Source organism: Mesocricetus auratus, unplaced genomic scaffold (genome assembly GCF_017639785.1).
Source record: "Mesocricetus auratus isolate SY011 unplaced genomic scaffold, BCM_Maur_2.0 Super-Scaffold_100007, whole genome shotgun sequence".
Classification (NCBI taxonomy): domain Eukaryota; kingdom Metazoa; phylum Chordata; class Mammalia; order Rodentia; family Cricetidae; genus Mesocricetus; species Mesocricetus auratus.
In genome coordinates, this window is record NW_024429191.1 from 46,405,652 (window position 1) to 46,420,504 (window position 14,853).

The window sequence follows — 14,853 nt, forward strand, 5'->3', positions numbered from 1 at the left end:
CATGTACAAGAAGACAAACCCAGTTCAAAAATCTTGTTTTGTAGTTAATAGGCCATATGACCAAAAGCATGTCACACCCTCTGAATTCAGTTTCTTCCCTCTTACTGGGTATATCACCACATCACCCATGGGTGGGAATGCCTGAGATAGGACATTTGGTGCCCAAGAATTCTGGATGCTGTGGTGACTGGGTTTTCTGTAATAAAGAAATTTTCCTTGCAGGATAGCCTTAAACCAGTCAGTCCTTAATGAACCAGGCCATACCATCAAGTCTAGACAATTTGCAGAAAGCCATGTACCAGAGAAACAGTGTTTGAATCTTTTCAAAATTTGGTCAGTCCAGTTTATATTTTTAGCAATTTTGTTGTTTTTATTTTATCTTTTTGAGATTAACTCACACTCTGCAGCCCATACTGGCCTGGACCTTACTATGTTGCTCAGGCTGACCTCCAACGTTTTGGTGGTCTTCCTGTCTCCTCCTCCTGAATGCTGGGATTACAGGCAGAAGACATCTTGCCCAGTTTAGCAACTGTTTTCTACATTGAACTCTTAATGGCTGCTGGGCTGAAGCCTTTGCTCCCCATAATTCCTGGGCAAGCAAATGTCATCAGCCCATGTCTGATGGAATGTTACAATATCTACTTGTCAGGTTGTCCAGGCTGAAGATTCTAACTAGGTAAGGTGGCTTCAATGCACACCGTGGCTCAAGGGACACTCTCAAAGCTGGGGTGGACACAGTTGAGCAGTTTTGAAACGTTACAGGAATGGTTCTAATGTCCTGCTAAGACTGAGAACCACTGAGCTAAACGGACCAGATTCAAAGCTCAGACAGATAGGCAAGAACTTAAGGCTTTCCATGCCTAGTACTAAACAGATTTTGTCATGGATATCCTAACCTAAAATTCTGAGAGGTTCACGCCTAGCTGAATAGGCCATAGGAAGCCATACAAGGTTACTGAGCAAGAGGCAGAAATAGTTAATAAGAACTATAGGCTGTATATCCCTTATTGGAAAAACTTGGTGGGAAGCACAGGTAGGCAGATCTCAGTGAGTTAAAGACCAACCTGGTCTACATAGTTTCAGACAAGCCAGGGCTACATATTAAGGCCCTGTCTCAAGGTGGGGGAGAAGGAAAGTAGAGAAAAAGAAAAGCTTGGGACCACAAATGTGGAAGATTTTGTAATATTTGCATATATGTATTGTGATATCTTGGGACTGTGACCCAAGTCTGACATTAAATTAATCTGAAATGAATACAGATAGCTCAAATGTAACTTTATACAATCTCTTCAGCAATCTATTTTCTCTCTCTCTTCCTCTGTCTCCCTGCTCCTCTCTTCCCCTCTCTTCTCTCTGGCCACTCTAGCCTGGAACTCTCTTCACCTCCCAGCTCTTATCTCTCAGGGGCTGGAATTACAGGTGTGTTGTTATTCAATCCCAAGGTAGCACTACAATGTTTGGATTTTGTACCTTAGGCTTTTCGATTAGGGCTGCTCACCTGATTAGAACATCGGTAGTGAAGGGTCCAGCTATTTACAGGTTAGGAAATGGACTTTAACTTTTACGCTAGCAAAGAAATAGGGCTTTTCTTTTTGTACTCTTGACTTAAAGTATACTTCTTACTTCGGCATCTGAGGTCCATGAGTGTCTCAAGAGCAGGGTCTTATCCAGACATTGCAGGGAACACAGCAAGTCACTACGAATACCTGGTGCCTGGCCATCTTGAATTCAGGAGGGCTAAACTACGACACCCCCGACTCCTAACCATTTCCCGAGAAGCTAAAAATGGTGCTTATTCTTATTCTCTCTCTCTCTCTCTCTCTCTCTCTCTCTCTCTCTCTCTCTCTCTCTCTCTCTCTCTCTCTCTCTCTCTCTCTCTCTCTCTCTCTCTCTCTCTCTCTCTCTCTCTCTCTCTCTCTCTCTCTCTCTCTCTCTCTCTCTCTCTCTCTCTCTTTTTGTTTAGCCTTTCCAATATTCAGCCTCATTGGCCAGATTCTAAGCCTACCAACCCAGACTCCTTCTCCTCATCTCCGCACAGCATCCCCCGCTGGTATGACACCCTGTCACCGGGTTTCCCGGCTTCGGCGCCAGCCTTCAAACCTGTCTTTATCCATTGTTCAGTTTCCTGTGAGTCAAGTTCAGCCAGGCTTCATGCACTACAATGATGGTCACAAACACATTCCCTTGCAGAGACACCTGGGAGGCAGCGCCGCCTGTCACCCGCCACAGATCCAAACAGGAGGAACCGAGGGGCGTTCCCATTCCAGCGGCTCTGGGTGGCGGGGTCGCAAGAGAGCCCCTCTGCTAGGGAGCGCCCGTCCCTCCGCGGGCGTGGCCGGTCTGGCCCGGCCCCTTGCCCGCCCTGGTCGCCTCGAGAGAGTCTCCACCCGGCCACCGGCCGCCAATGCTCTCCCTCCGCCAGTCTTCTCGGGCTCCACTCGCCTCAGACTAGCCCCGCCAAGGCGGATGCTCTGGGCACCACCTCCCGGGGCAGTTGCGCCTCTCAGTGCTTTCGGGCATCCCCGGCCTGGGGAAGTTGTCTTGTGAGCCCGCGGCCCTCGGGTCTCCTCCCCCTGAGCCCCGCCCCCTGCCCGGCGCGGGGGACCGCAGAGCCGCCCGGCCCGGGGGCGTCGTCGCTAGCTCTTCGGAGCCCGCTGAGCCCGCAGAGCCAGTGAGCGTCCGTTTCTCTGCAAGCCGAGCTTGTGGCCCGGCGACTCAGGGACCCCTGCCCACCCCCGCCACGGCGCGCGCCCAGAGCGCGGGAGCCCGGAGCACCGGGCGCCTGGGACCTCGCGCAGCCGGTGGCCAGCCCGTGGGGCTAGGCAGGGATGCGGGTTGCACTGTGAGCCCGGGCGCCAGGGCCATGGCTGGCGCCCGCTGCCGGACCCTGTACCCCTTCTCCGGGGAGCGACACAGCCAGGGACTACGCTTCGCTGCAGGCGAGTTGCTCACACTGCTCCAGGTCCCGGACGGCGGCTGGTGGGAAGGCGAGAAGGACGACGGACTCCGTGGCTGGTTCCCTGCGAGCTACGTGCAACTGCTGGAGGTGAGAGGCTAGGGCTGGGGTCGGGGACTTCGCGATCCGTCCGATCTCGGCGCTCTGGGGAATGAAGAGTGCGGGGATGCCCTGGGACGTTGGTAGCACTCCCCTCGTTCCCAGCCTCCCGAGCACGTCGTGACCGCTCGGGGGAAGGGAGAACTTGTTGCCTGTGCGAGTTCTGGAGCAGGCGGGCGGGCGGGCGGGAGCTCTGACACGGTTGACAGGGGCCGCCAAAGGGCTGCCGAGCTCGGTGGTCTTGGCAAGGCGTTCGAATGATCGGGGTTCGGAAAGGTGGTCCTACGGCCCCACCATTACCACGGATCAGTGGTCAGTCATGCTGTCCGGGGGCAGACTGTCCTGCTGCCCCCGGGCCTCCCACTTGCTGGTCAGCTGAGATGCACCACCACTTAGCAGTGAGCCAGAGCAGAGTAGCAAGCTTGCCTGGGGCATACAGCTAGACCTCAGGCAGCGCCCCCTCCTCTAGGCTCAGTACCCTAAAGTGACTTGTTCCTGGTGATCTGGCTTTGCCCCAAGGCTACATAGGACAGCCAAGCCAAGTCAGCTGGCTGCTTATTGTCTAGGTGACAATTGTGAGGCCTCTCTGGCCTCTAATCACTGAGCTCATGGTCACAGTCTGAGTGAGAGAGTCTAAGTTTCTAAAGTCCTTTGTGTGTGTGTGTGTGTGTGTGTGTGTGTGTGTGTGTGTGTGTGTGTGTGTGTCGGGGAGGGGGGTTGATACAGAGAGACTGCTGATCCCAAGATCATCATAAAGACTAAACTAAATCACTCTCAGTTGTGTATGTATTCCTATGTTTTGGTGGAAGCCAGCCTAAATAAGGAACCAAATTTATCTTTTACTGGGACCTACTTAAGAACAAAGTAACAAATTTTGAATGAAAATGTTACATGCAACTCAGGGCAGGGTGAGGTGGGGGAGTTAGGGGTCAGACGGTTGTAGAGTGGGCAGGCCTGACAAGCATCCTGAGGCAGCATTATCAAATGTTTGCCTAGCCTTCTGGAAGCACATGATAGTTCTCTCCCGTCCAGAAAACAAACTCGCTCTAAATGGACCATGCTATTCCTTGGCAAAAGGCTGGAATGAGCTTCCTGGGTTCTTAGCAGAGGTGTCTCTTTCCAGGGAGTTCTTTTCCCATGAGTTCCCACTCATGGTATTTTCCTAGCACCTGTGTCTGCAGGAGAGGCTCAGGTTTGGCTTTCTGCATTTACAGTTCCATCTCTAAGGGCCCCATTAAAAAAATGATGGGAGCATCATCATCTGACAGGGAAACCTTGAGCCTCCTGGCAAAAAAAAAAAAAAAAAAAAAAAAGCTCTCTGAAAGACATGTTTGAGTTCTTTTGGTGGCCACGTTTCCCCAGGAAATACTGATGTGGAAATTTGCCTGGTGATTGTCTGTCTGGTGAGGAGTGTCCCTGGCTACATTCAGCCAGCTGTTTTGGGTGGGGATTTGTAAGAACAGAGTGCCCCTGCTTTTCCCCGGGGGAGGGAAGGGAGCATGAACAGGCCCAGGAGACAAAGCAGAATTATCATCTGGGATGGCCTGGGCGTGCCTGTGGCATCCCTTGGCACTTACGGAGCCGGGAAGTCTCTGGTACTTAGGGACTTTTCAGACCCCTCTTGTCTATGAATAGCCACTCAGTGCCACCAGGAGGACCCGCCCATTGTAGAGTACCTACACAAGCCATGTGCAACATCACCAGTTTCCTGACATCTCTGTGAAGGTGAGGTGTTGTCCTCCACATAGGAGGCTCTATTTGTTTTGAGCCACAGTCTCCCTATGAAGCTAAGGCTAGCTTCAAATTTGCAGTCCTCTTGCCTCTGCTTCTGAGTGCTGGGATTCCAGGTTTGTGCCACAATATCTGGCACTGTCCTCATTTTACAGACAAGAGAAGACGTGGCAGCATGAGAAAAGCAAGTTTGTCGTCCAAGGGGTCATGTTTGCACACTAGACCAACAACTCAGGTGATTGACTAAATTCCTTGAGTATTTTGAAACCCAAAGGTCAGTAAAAGAAGGATCTAGAGTGATGTATGTGTAGAACAGTGGGAATGCATCTGAGGTTGGCGTGTTGGAGACACTATCATTAATAAGACCTGCAATACTGGGGCCAAAAGAAGGATAGCTGCAACCAGGGAACAACCTGGAGTATCCTGCTGCCAACCCTGAAGTTTAAATTCCCCTGTGACCAGTTGAGGTGGGTTTTGGTGCCTTTCAAAGGTGGAGGCAGGGGTGGACCTGGCACCACTGCCCAGACCTCACTGCCCAGCTCCATCCTCAGCACCAGAATGGAGGTTTGTGGATCAGGTTCTTGGTGGCTGACAACCTCCTATGAGAATAAGCTTCATGGCTAGGCAGAGAGCTGCAAAGGGGTATGCCATGGAGTCTCTTGGGATGGGGTGAGTGTTCACAGACAGACTCAGTGCAAGAATGAAGCGTATGAATCTTGAGACTGCAGGAACTGAACAGCAGCTAATAGACGGAGGAAGTCCCATAGGTTCCCTGCTGTAGGGGAAGAAGTCTAAATAGAATGGACCCCATCGGCCTCCTGCAGAAGGATGGGGTGATGGGCACCCAGCTGAAGAATGGGGTTTTCATCACAGTATCCCTTTTGCCCTCTAGTGGAAAGAGGGATAACAGGAAGTCTTAGTGGAGGGTGTGAGACACTGACAAGAATGTGCAAAGTGGACTCTCCCCAGGACTCTCTTCCTGGTTCAGATAAACAAAGGGAAGCTAGAGGTCTGCCTTTGCAGGAAACACGCCCCACACAGGGGGATTGGAAGTTGACCCTGAAAGGCCTGCTAGATCTGCCTTGGGGATGGCCAGCCTCAGGCAGAAGCACAGTCTTAGAGGACGTGGTCATTGGGGCGATCTCTGTGGTCACAACTCCTAAGAGCCGGGAAAATGATACAGAGAATATCTGGCTTAAGAAGATGGACTCTAGAGGGCCTAAGCCCACACAGAGAAATATGGGACCCAGAACTGGGACCACAGGGTTCCTGGTTATTCAAGGTGTGACCCAGCCCTTCACATGGCACCTGCTCTCCCCAGAGGCTTGAGAGCCATGCTGGTCAACTTCCCATCGCCGTGGCAAGGTGCCTGGGATCACATTCGCAAGGAGGAAAGGTGTGCTTTGAACCTGGGTTTGGCGTTTTCAGTTTATGGACAATTCTCGGTCCATTACATTCTGAGTATATGGCAAAGGGGAACATCTCACACTGGCCAGGAAAGAGGGATAGTGTCCTAGCTCCCCCAGCCCCATCCTCCATTCCCCAACTAGGACCTACCTCCCAAAGGTTTCACCACTTTCTAGGAATGCCACAGGCTGATTACTGAATCTTTAGTGTACGGAACTTTGGGGAACCCTTAAGATCCCAACCATACCCAGGCCTACCAGCCAACACCCAAAGCTGGCTGTGGTGTGTAAAGTACCTGAGATGAGAGCAGGGAACAGCCTTTCTTGGTAGTACCTTCAGCCATGAAGAAAGGGAGCAGCTGAGAACTCTACTGACATTGTTTGACAGACAGACCCAATAGAAGAGTAAGTGGATGGAAGAGCCGAGGCCAGGCTGGAGGCTGCGGGGTACTGGCCAGCTCCAAGTCAGGCCCTGGGTCACTTCCATAGACTTGGGGGCCTGACCTGAAGGGCATTTTCTACCAGAAAGTAGATAGAGGTAGACTCTATCCCAAGCGAGAGTTGGAGAGTCAGGTACCAGAGTAGGCACAAGGGTTTGTCAGGCCCAACCTGGAAGGCCCAACTTGACTCAGGAATTCCTATGGTTTGCTCTTACTTTGGAGAGAAGTCAGGGGCCTAAAGGGCAGTGTAGAACCTCAATAGAAACACTCAGAGTTTGGGGGAAGTGATTTTGGAAGCGTGGGAAGATTGTAATACAGACACGCCAGAGCTTTTCCTTTAGGTGGTGCCGAGGGCCATGACAGCAGGGTTAGTCCTGTGAGGTACTGCTTGAATACTTACCGCTGAAGCACAGCCATATCAGGTGGTATTTAGATTATCAGGGCTCCACCCCCACGAATAGATTGATGCCTATTTTAAAGAGGCTTGAAGGTGTATACTTTGAGAGCTTGCCCTTCTCCTCTCTGCCTTCTCCTGTGGGATGATGCTGTAAGAACTCAGTAGAGGTTGACACCTCCATATTAGACTCCTCGGCCTCCAGCAGCATGAGAAATCCACTTACTTTATAATGTACCCAGTTCGTGATATTCTGTTATAGCCATTCAAAATGGAGTAAGCCAAAAGCATACTGTGACCATGCTTGTCTGGGATGACGGGGTTTGCAAAGGGGGATTCCTGAACTCCATGTCCTCTCCTTTGCCTCTTCTCTCAGTCTGGCTGCATGTGATTGTGTGGCAGGAGATGATGGGGTGGCTGTGGGAGTTGACCGGCTGTGCTGTGGACAATGAAGAGATGGCTTCTCTATTGCCAGCTAACAAAGCATCCCAGCATTCATCCTGTATGACGCTGAATGGACAGAGCTCAGCTGAGTGGTTCTTCTGTTGGTTCACCTTGGCAAACTGCTGTGCCAAGAGAGTTGAAGTCAAAGGGCAGCTAAGGATTGAGTCCAGGAGACTCCAGTGGGTTGGACTCAGAGAAGGGCCATATTCCCTCACCTGGTTGTCCCATCTGGCCTCTTTCCACACGGTGTCTCCTCCTTCAGGGCATTGTCACATGGCCTTTCTCTGCAGGGTCGTCAGAGTTCTTGTGTAGTCATTGGCCAGTTTCCAATGGGTGGGGTGACTTGTTGGGCCTTCTTAAGGCTTTGACCAGGTTGGGCACATCACTCTGCCACATGCTGCTGCCAAAGTGACTCACAGGGACAGTCTGGAAGTAGCATGGAAGGGGAGGTAGGTTCAGGTTTGGAAACAGGAGCAGGATTCATGGAGTACCACATTCCTGCCTCCTAAGGATGGCAAAGACATGTTAGGAGGAGACAGTAAGGCTTAAGCTTGACTGTTGGGCTAATGAGAGAGAGAGAGAGAGAGAGAGAGAGAGAGAGAGAGAGAGAGAGAGAGAGAGAGAGAGAGAGAGAGAGAGAGAGAAGAAAGAGAGAGAGCCCCTAGAAGCTGAAAAGGTGTCATGGACATGGCCTTCTGATTTGGAAACTTCTCCATTCCTCTATTTCCATTTTAGGAGTTAAAAAGCATTTTTAAAAAAGACTCCAAGGGATTTCTTTATAGAGGTGCATAGTAAATGATGCTACTGGAATCTGAAAAAAAAAAATGTTTGCCTGGCCCTAAAGTCTGGGCCTGTCCACTGAGCTATCAGCACACCAGGCCAGCCTTTTCATGCCAGAGCTTTGATAATTAATGGACACAGTGTCTCCGAGCTGCCTGACATTCAGGAGATGTTTGCTATGCTACATAAATTGATTTTAATCTAGGGCCTTTTTCCCTGTAACATGAAAATTGCCTGAAATGGGTGTGACTCTGACCTTCACATCAGTATTTTGGGGGGGGAGTGCAGTCATTGACTCTGTTCACAATTAGGGTTGGTAGCTCCCCAGGTGTGTAATTGGGACTGAAATTGTGCCATTTTCACAGAGTCATCCTGCCATTCAATTAAGAGCCCACATCAGCATCCGCTGCTGTTTGAACATCTACCATTGGCCATAGCACTGTCTGCTTCTGCCCAGCAGGATCCACCCTTCAAAACCGCTGTGCACTGGCCTGGCCATGCAGCCACTCACAAGACTTTAAAGCATGGGGCAGAGCTTCTGGATTTTGTGGCCTCCAGGCATCTTCACAAAAGTTCCCTTAGCAACAAGTCGGCAGGAATCCCCGACATCTGTTAACCACTGGGCAAATCCCTGAGCTCTACTTCCACCTACAAATGTGAATAAGCCCCCACCTACCTTCCTGTATTTTCAGCCTAAAAAGGCCCAGCTTGTGTCTGGCGGCTGGGTAGACCCTCATTGTGAAGGCCACGCTGGCCCCCGTGGATGTGTGTGGTAAACCAGGAATCCCTGTGTACCTACATGGTAAGATGACTGTTACTAGGTCCCCCAGGAGACAGCATTCCTATAACATTCTCCCTTATTACCCACCGCAGCAAAGTAAAAGTGACAGCTCTTTTTGGTAGAGTGCTGGGTCGGATCCCTCTGTCCCTAACTGCCAAATTAGCAGATTCCTCTCTTCCTGTAGAGGCAAGGATTCTGGGGTGCTGTTTATACCTACAGGGAGAAGTAGAAGTGGTAGCCAGCAGGCGTGCCTGGCTTTTCCTTTGGCAGAGCGGAGCATGAGGTGACATTGTAAATTTGTAGTCCCAGAGCGGAGCATGAGGTGACATTGTAAATTTGTAGTCCTGTGTGGGAACAGTGAGATGTCTGTGTGGAGTGGGCTTTTGTTTGTTTGTTTGTTTTGGTTCTGGGGAACAGACCAATAATGGACTTCTGGGCTGCATGCCTCCCCCCACCGTGGAGTACTATAAGGCTCTGCTTACTTCCTTCTGTCCCATTTAGTATCCCCTCTGCGTGCCACCCTCCGATAAAGGTTTGTTTTTATTTGCCTCACTTCCTGGTTCACTATATCTACTTCCTTTCTCAAGCTACAAATTTGAGTCCGGATTCAATTCCCAGGCACTCAAATTTCACACGCCAAAACTAAACCATAATCTCTGCTCACCCCATCGTCTTCTGCCCACCCTCCTGACTGAGGGAAGGTCACCTCCGTCTGTCCTCCCCTCCACCACGTTTGAACCTCTTTGCTTTCCTGTCCTGTGCTTTAGCTAGGAAGTCTGCCCATCCTCCCTCGGAAGGTTTCCTGGAGCTTCTCTTTCTGCACTTGCCTTGGCAAATCTTTTCTAGCAAAGGCCAGGAAACGGTTTCTAGGCTTTGTGGGCCAAGAGACAAAACGAAATTAAAGCCGATTCAGGAGGCAGTGAGAGGTGAGACCATATGCGCTCTGTCACCACCTCACAGGGCTGCTGCAACAGGACAAAAGCTACCATGGATAGTCTAGAAATCAGAGCATGTGTTTATGTTCTGAGAAAACTTTGGTTTGTTGCTGTTTTAAGACAGGGTCTCATGTAGTCCACTCTGGCCTCAAACTCATGATGAAGCTGACCTTGAACTCCTACTCTTTTTGCCCATATCCCCTAAGTGTAGCCCAGACTGTCTTTGAATTCATAGTAGTTCCTGAACTCTGCCTCAGCCTCTCAAGTGTTGGGATTACAGGTGCCGCCACACCCAGCTTCTTTTTGGAGCTTAAGTGTCCTCAGAGGTAGATGTAGTGAAAGGTTGGTCCAGGGAAATCTTTTCAAAGTGGAGCCTATTGGGCGGTCTTCAGGTTAGTGGGGATGCTCTCCAATCTCTTTGACTTCCTATCCAAGAAGGTTTTGGAGACAGGACATAGAGCTGTTGCCCAGGCTTGTCTGGAACTCATTAGGCAGCCGTCGAGGCTCACCTTGAACTTCTGGCAATCCTTCGACCCCAATCTCTGGACTTAGAAGCATAAGCCACCACATTCAGCCTTGGGTGAGTCACTCGAGCTGCCTCAGGCTCCCATCATGTGAAAAGTTTATGTTCATAATGCACAAAGTTCGTTTTATAAGCTGTTACTTAAAAACATATCCAAATCTGGATGGAGACGTAACTGGTCTGTGAAGAGCCCCTTCTGCTCTTACAGAGGGCGGAAGTTCAGTTTCCCAGCATCCATGTTGGGTGACTCATAGCTGCCTGTAGCTCTAGTTCTAAGAGACCCAATGCCGCCCTCTTCTGCCCTCCACAGGCACCTGCACTCACTCACTCTCACACACACACACACACATACTCACACACACACACACACACAAATTAAAAACAGACACCCCAAATCAAAGAGAAAAAGATTGGTATATGAAGGAACAGAATGTCTGAGCAGATCCTTTCTAGTGAAGAACACAAGACATCACCAGTGGATCCTGTCTTTCTGTAACTCAGGAGTTGAAAATGAAGCTGAAGATGTAAAAAAAAAAATTATGATTTTTTTTAGATAAAATCCACTTTTTTGTCCTTGACTGGCCTGGAACTTGGGACACTTCTCCTATCCATGTTTCTTATTGCTTGGGATTACAAGTATGTGCAACCATACCTGGCTAGGGAAAAAAAAGAATAACAAAAGTGTCTTTCATTGTCTTTTTCTTTTCTTTTCTTTTTTCTTTTTGGTTGTTGTTCTTTTTGTGTTTTGTTTTGAGACAGGGTTTCTCTGTGCAGCCCTGGCTATCCTGGGAACTCACTCTGAAGACCCACTGGCCTTGAATTCACAGATATCTGCCTGCCTCTACCTCCCATTAAAAGCATGTGCCACCACTGCTGGGCTTATTGTTCTTTTTAGATATGGTCACTCTCTGTAGCCCGGGTGGGTATAAAACTCACTCTGTAGCCCAGGGTGGTATTGAGCAATCTTCCCATCTCAACCTTCAAGCGCTGGGTTACAGGGATGCAGCAATACAGCTCGCTGTCACTGAAGAGCGTTAGGGTGTGTACACCCTCTAACCCCTGAGTTGTACAGAGGCCTGTGTTAGACAAATGTGTGAGCATCACCACACCAACACAGTACTTCTTAGCAAGGGCAATCATAACTACCATCTAAATCCCCAAGAGGAACTGGTTAAAATAAGGCTTACCTATGCTTATCCCAGGACCAGGAATGCAGAAGGGCTCAATAGCTAAACCAAAATAGAATTTCAAGATTTAAAATGTTGCTTAGTGACACTTCATATTTCCATGGAGTTACCAGAGTTTACATGTCTTACAAGGAAGCAAAAAGAGATGGTGGCATCCAGAAATGAATTACAGTAAAAAAGCAGGCATGGCGGGGACTGCACATGGAGTAGCCATCGTGGCTAGAAGGGATTGAAGGATATGCCCTGGCCTTGGACCACATTCTTCTAAATGGCCCATTATAGCAAATCTTTGCATTTTGAGAGTAGATTTGACTTTATTTTCTTAAAGCCAGCTTTCTTCTGCAGCCAAGTCTAGTGTGTCTGTGCATGTGACTGCCTGTCTGTCACCTTGTTGTAGAAAGCATTTAAGGCGTCTTACCAAAAAGCATACAGTACAATAGGATAAAGTCACAAATACACGAGGAAACTGGGAGAAAGGGAAAAACACAGGGAAACGGTAGAAAGCATTTAAGGCGTCTTACCAAAAAGCATACGGTACAATAGGATAAAGTTGCAAATACACGAGGAAACTGGGAGAAAAGGAAAAAGACAGGGAAACGGGTAAAGACTGCGGGAGTGAAGTTTGAGGTGTGGAGAGGGTGACTGAGATGAATCCTGTTTCTTGGGAGCAAATAAGAGCCCCTACCTTCGGGTGATGATGTTTTTGAGCAGTTGCAATGTAGAGATGTTCTGATGATGGTCGCCTTATGAGCTTATGTGGTGTCAGGACAGGTGAGGATAAACTAACAAAAAGTTCTGAAATTTCAGTGACTAAAATAATATAGGTTTGCCTCTAGCTTGGGCTTAAGGTAGCCTGGAGCTACAAGCCCCTCCATGGCCCTGAGTCTTGCTGGGGAATGGCTTCAGCATTGGGAACGTTTTCAACAGGTGAGTGGAGTCTGCCTGGCCTTTCTGCCATCTCCATTCCGTCTCCACCATTTGTCTTCCTGGGCTCAGATTTTCATCCTGAGATGCTCCTCATCCACATAAAGGGCAGCTCCTTAAGATGAGTCCTCCTGAGGGAGGACTAGAGTTGATGCCCTGCTCAGTCCAGCTGAAGCTTCTCCCAACTATTATCCGTTTTCCAGACCCATTTATTCTTCCTGAAAAGCACTCTCCCTCAAAAACTGCCTCCAGCTCCACAGCCTCCATGTCCCTCTTCGCTGAGAAGGTGTTAAGTGTCCAGACATGTGATCTCTCATCGAGTGAGGCTCCTGAGTCTTCATATGTTACTAAATCTATATGCCTCCCCACCCACCCCATTAATCTATCTACTGTCTTTTCTTTCCTCCTCCTCCCTTCCTCCTCTTCCTTCTTCTTCTTTTCACTCAGAACACCAAATCTCCATGGAGATGGAGTAGAGATGGAGCTGCTCCTTCCCTGTAGGCTCCTCTACATAAGCTGTCCTGGCATCAAGTGCTCCCTGAGCACATAGACTCTCCTGGCATTAAGTGCTCCCTTAGCACATAGGCTACCTGGCATCAAGTGTTCCCTAAGCACATAGGCTGTCCTGGAATCAAGTGCTCCCTGAGCACACCAAGTAGATGCTTGGTCCACTTGGCATCATTTCCTGATCCTAGGCTCTGCAGTTTTGTTTCTCTCTTTTACGTGAGCACATGCTATGTACTATGCAGGTGCAAACAAGGCAGTGAACTGGGGTTAGCAGTCATAAACTTCCCCTTGGGGACAGTGTGGAGAGAAGATGGCTCAGTGGATAAATCACTTATCCTACAAATGTAAAGACCGGGGTTCAGATCCCCAGCACCTGCTTGTAAATCCCTGGGATTGGGAGGTAGAGATGGGACCCTGGGTAAATTACTTAGAGTAATCTAGTGGGCAAACCTCAGGTTCATCAAGAGACCCTCCAGCAGTAAATAAAGTGGACAGCAATTGGAGAAGACACCTGTTATCAACTTCCGGCCTTTACACACACTCACTTGCACATATATGCACACACACACACACACATACACACACACACCCTCATAAGCACACCTGCACACAGATATACAAGCAAAAGATAACAAAAACCTTCCCTTGGGCCATCTTTGGGGACTCTCCCATGCTGCACAACTGATAGGCAATCTCTTAGGAGAGACTGTGGGTTCGCACAGGTTCGACCCAAAGCCCTTCCAGACGTTCATATCCATTGCTCTGTCATCTATGTACCTCAATTCTTCCTCCTTCTTCACTGCCTGTCAGATGCAGAGAACACCAGGGTTAATCAACAAGAAAGCTAATTAAGCTGTAAAAACTCTTCAGAGATGCTATTTTAAAAACTCTACTCAAACCATTTCTTGTCCTAATTTAATCATCACAGAGAGCGTCCTTATTTAGGCGGTGGCTCCTGGAAGGCCGTCATGGAGGCATCTGCTGCTGATTTGTAATATAATTTAGGAATAGAAGTAGGAAAGCGGAACTTTAAATTTAGTTCGAGTCTACCGTTCTCATTTAGCAAGTGTTTTATTGATAAATAACTCCCGGCGTTTGTTGTGCGTGGAGGGAAAAATACAGCTCCATTGAGTAGTTGATTATCAAGGGCGGTGCTCAACACAGAATTGAATCTGGGACGCACTCTAGGATTCTGATATTATAAACAAAGGGGGTTGAGTACTGCAGTTGAATTGAGTCTCACACCTGCTAGGAAAGTTTTCTGCACCCAGCAACACCCCCAGACTTTCACTGCGACACCACCAGACCTTCACTGGACATGAGCAACATGGCATATTTCTGTGACTTACCCAAGGGAAGTCTTCCCTCAAGCTGTTCTCCATCAATACCAACTGGATCTGCTCTGATTCCTCCCAGCCTGACATTCCCAGCTTTGTGGCATGAGTGAGAGTTGGCAGGCAAAAGGTTCAGTCCCAGGAGACTGTCCTGCCTCACATGACAAGGTCAAGCAATGTCACCTGTGTCCCAGAGGCAGCAGTGGACTGCATTTCATCTCTCCCTGCACTGAGAGACCGCATTTCCAACAAACTCCGAAGAGCTGATGCTGTCGCTGGACCCCAGACCCAAGTTTGAATATCGAGGCATATGGGTGCATGGAGGTGGTAGTTTTTTTTTTTTTTACTTTATCTATAAGACATGTTAAATCCTGGAATTATATTGGATATTGGATTTATTTTTTAAGTGGAT

General features: G+C 49.0%; 1 protein-coding gene across 2 annotated transcripts in view; it reads left to right on the forward strand.

The window, feature by feature from the left end:
• The first annotated feature begins 2,426 nt into the window (after positions 1-2,426).
• The window catches only part of Gas7 (growth arrest specific 7), a 238,887-nt gene continuing 226,460 nt past the window's right edge, over positions 2,427-14,853 (forward strand). Inside the window, exon 1 of one of the 2 annotated variants that reach the window (XM_005067601.4) lies at positions 2,427-3,046. In XM_005067601.4, coding sequence (XP_005067658.1) covers positions 2,864-3,046 — 183 coding nt within the window. In that variant the 5' untranslated portion in view covers positions 2,427-2,863. The remainder of the gene's footprint in view (positions 3,047-14,853) is intronic. The other variant, XM_040748905.1, reaches the window with a different exon arrangement.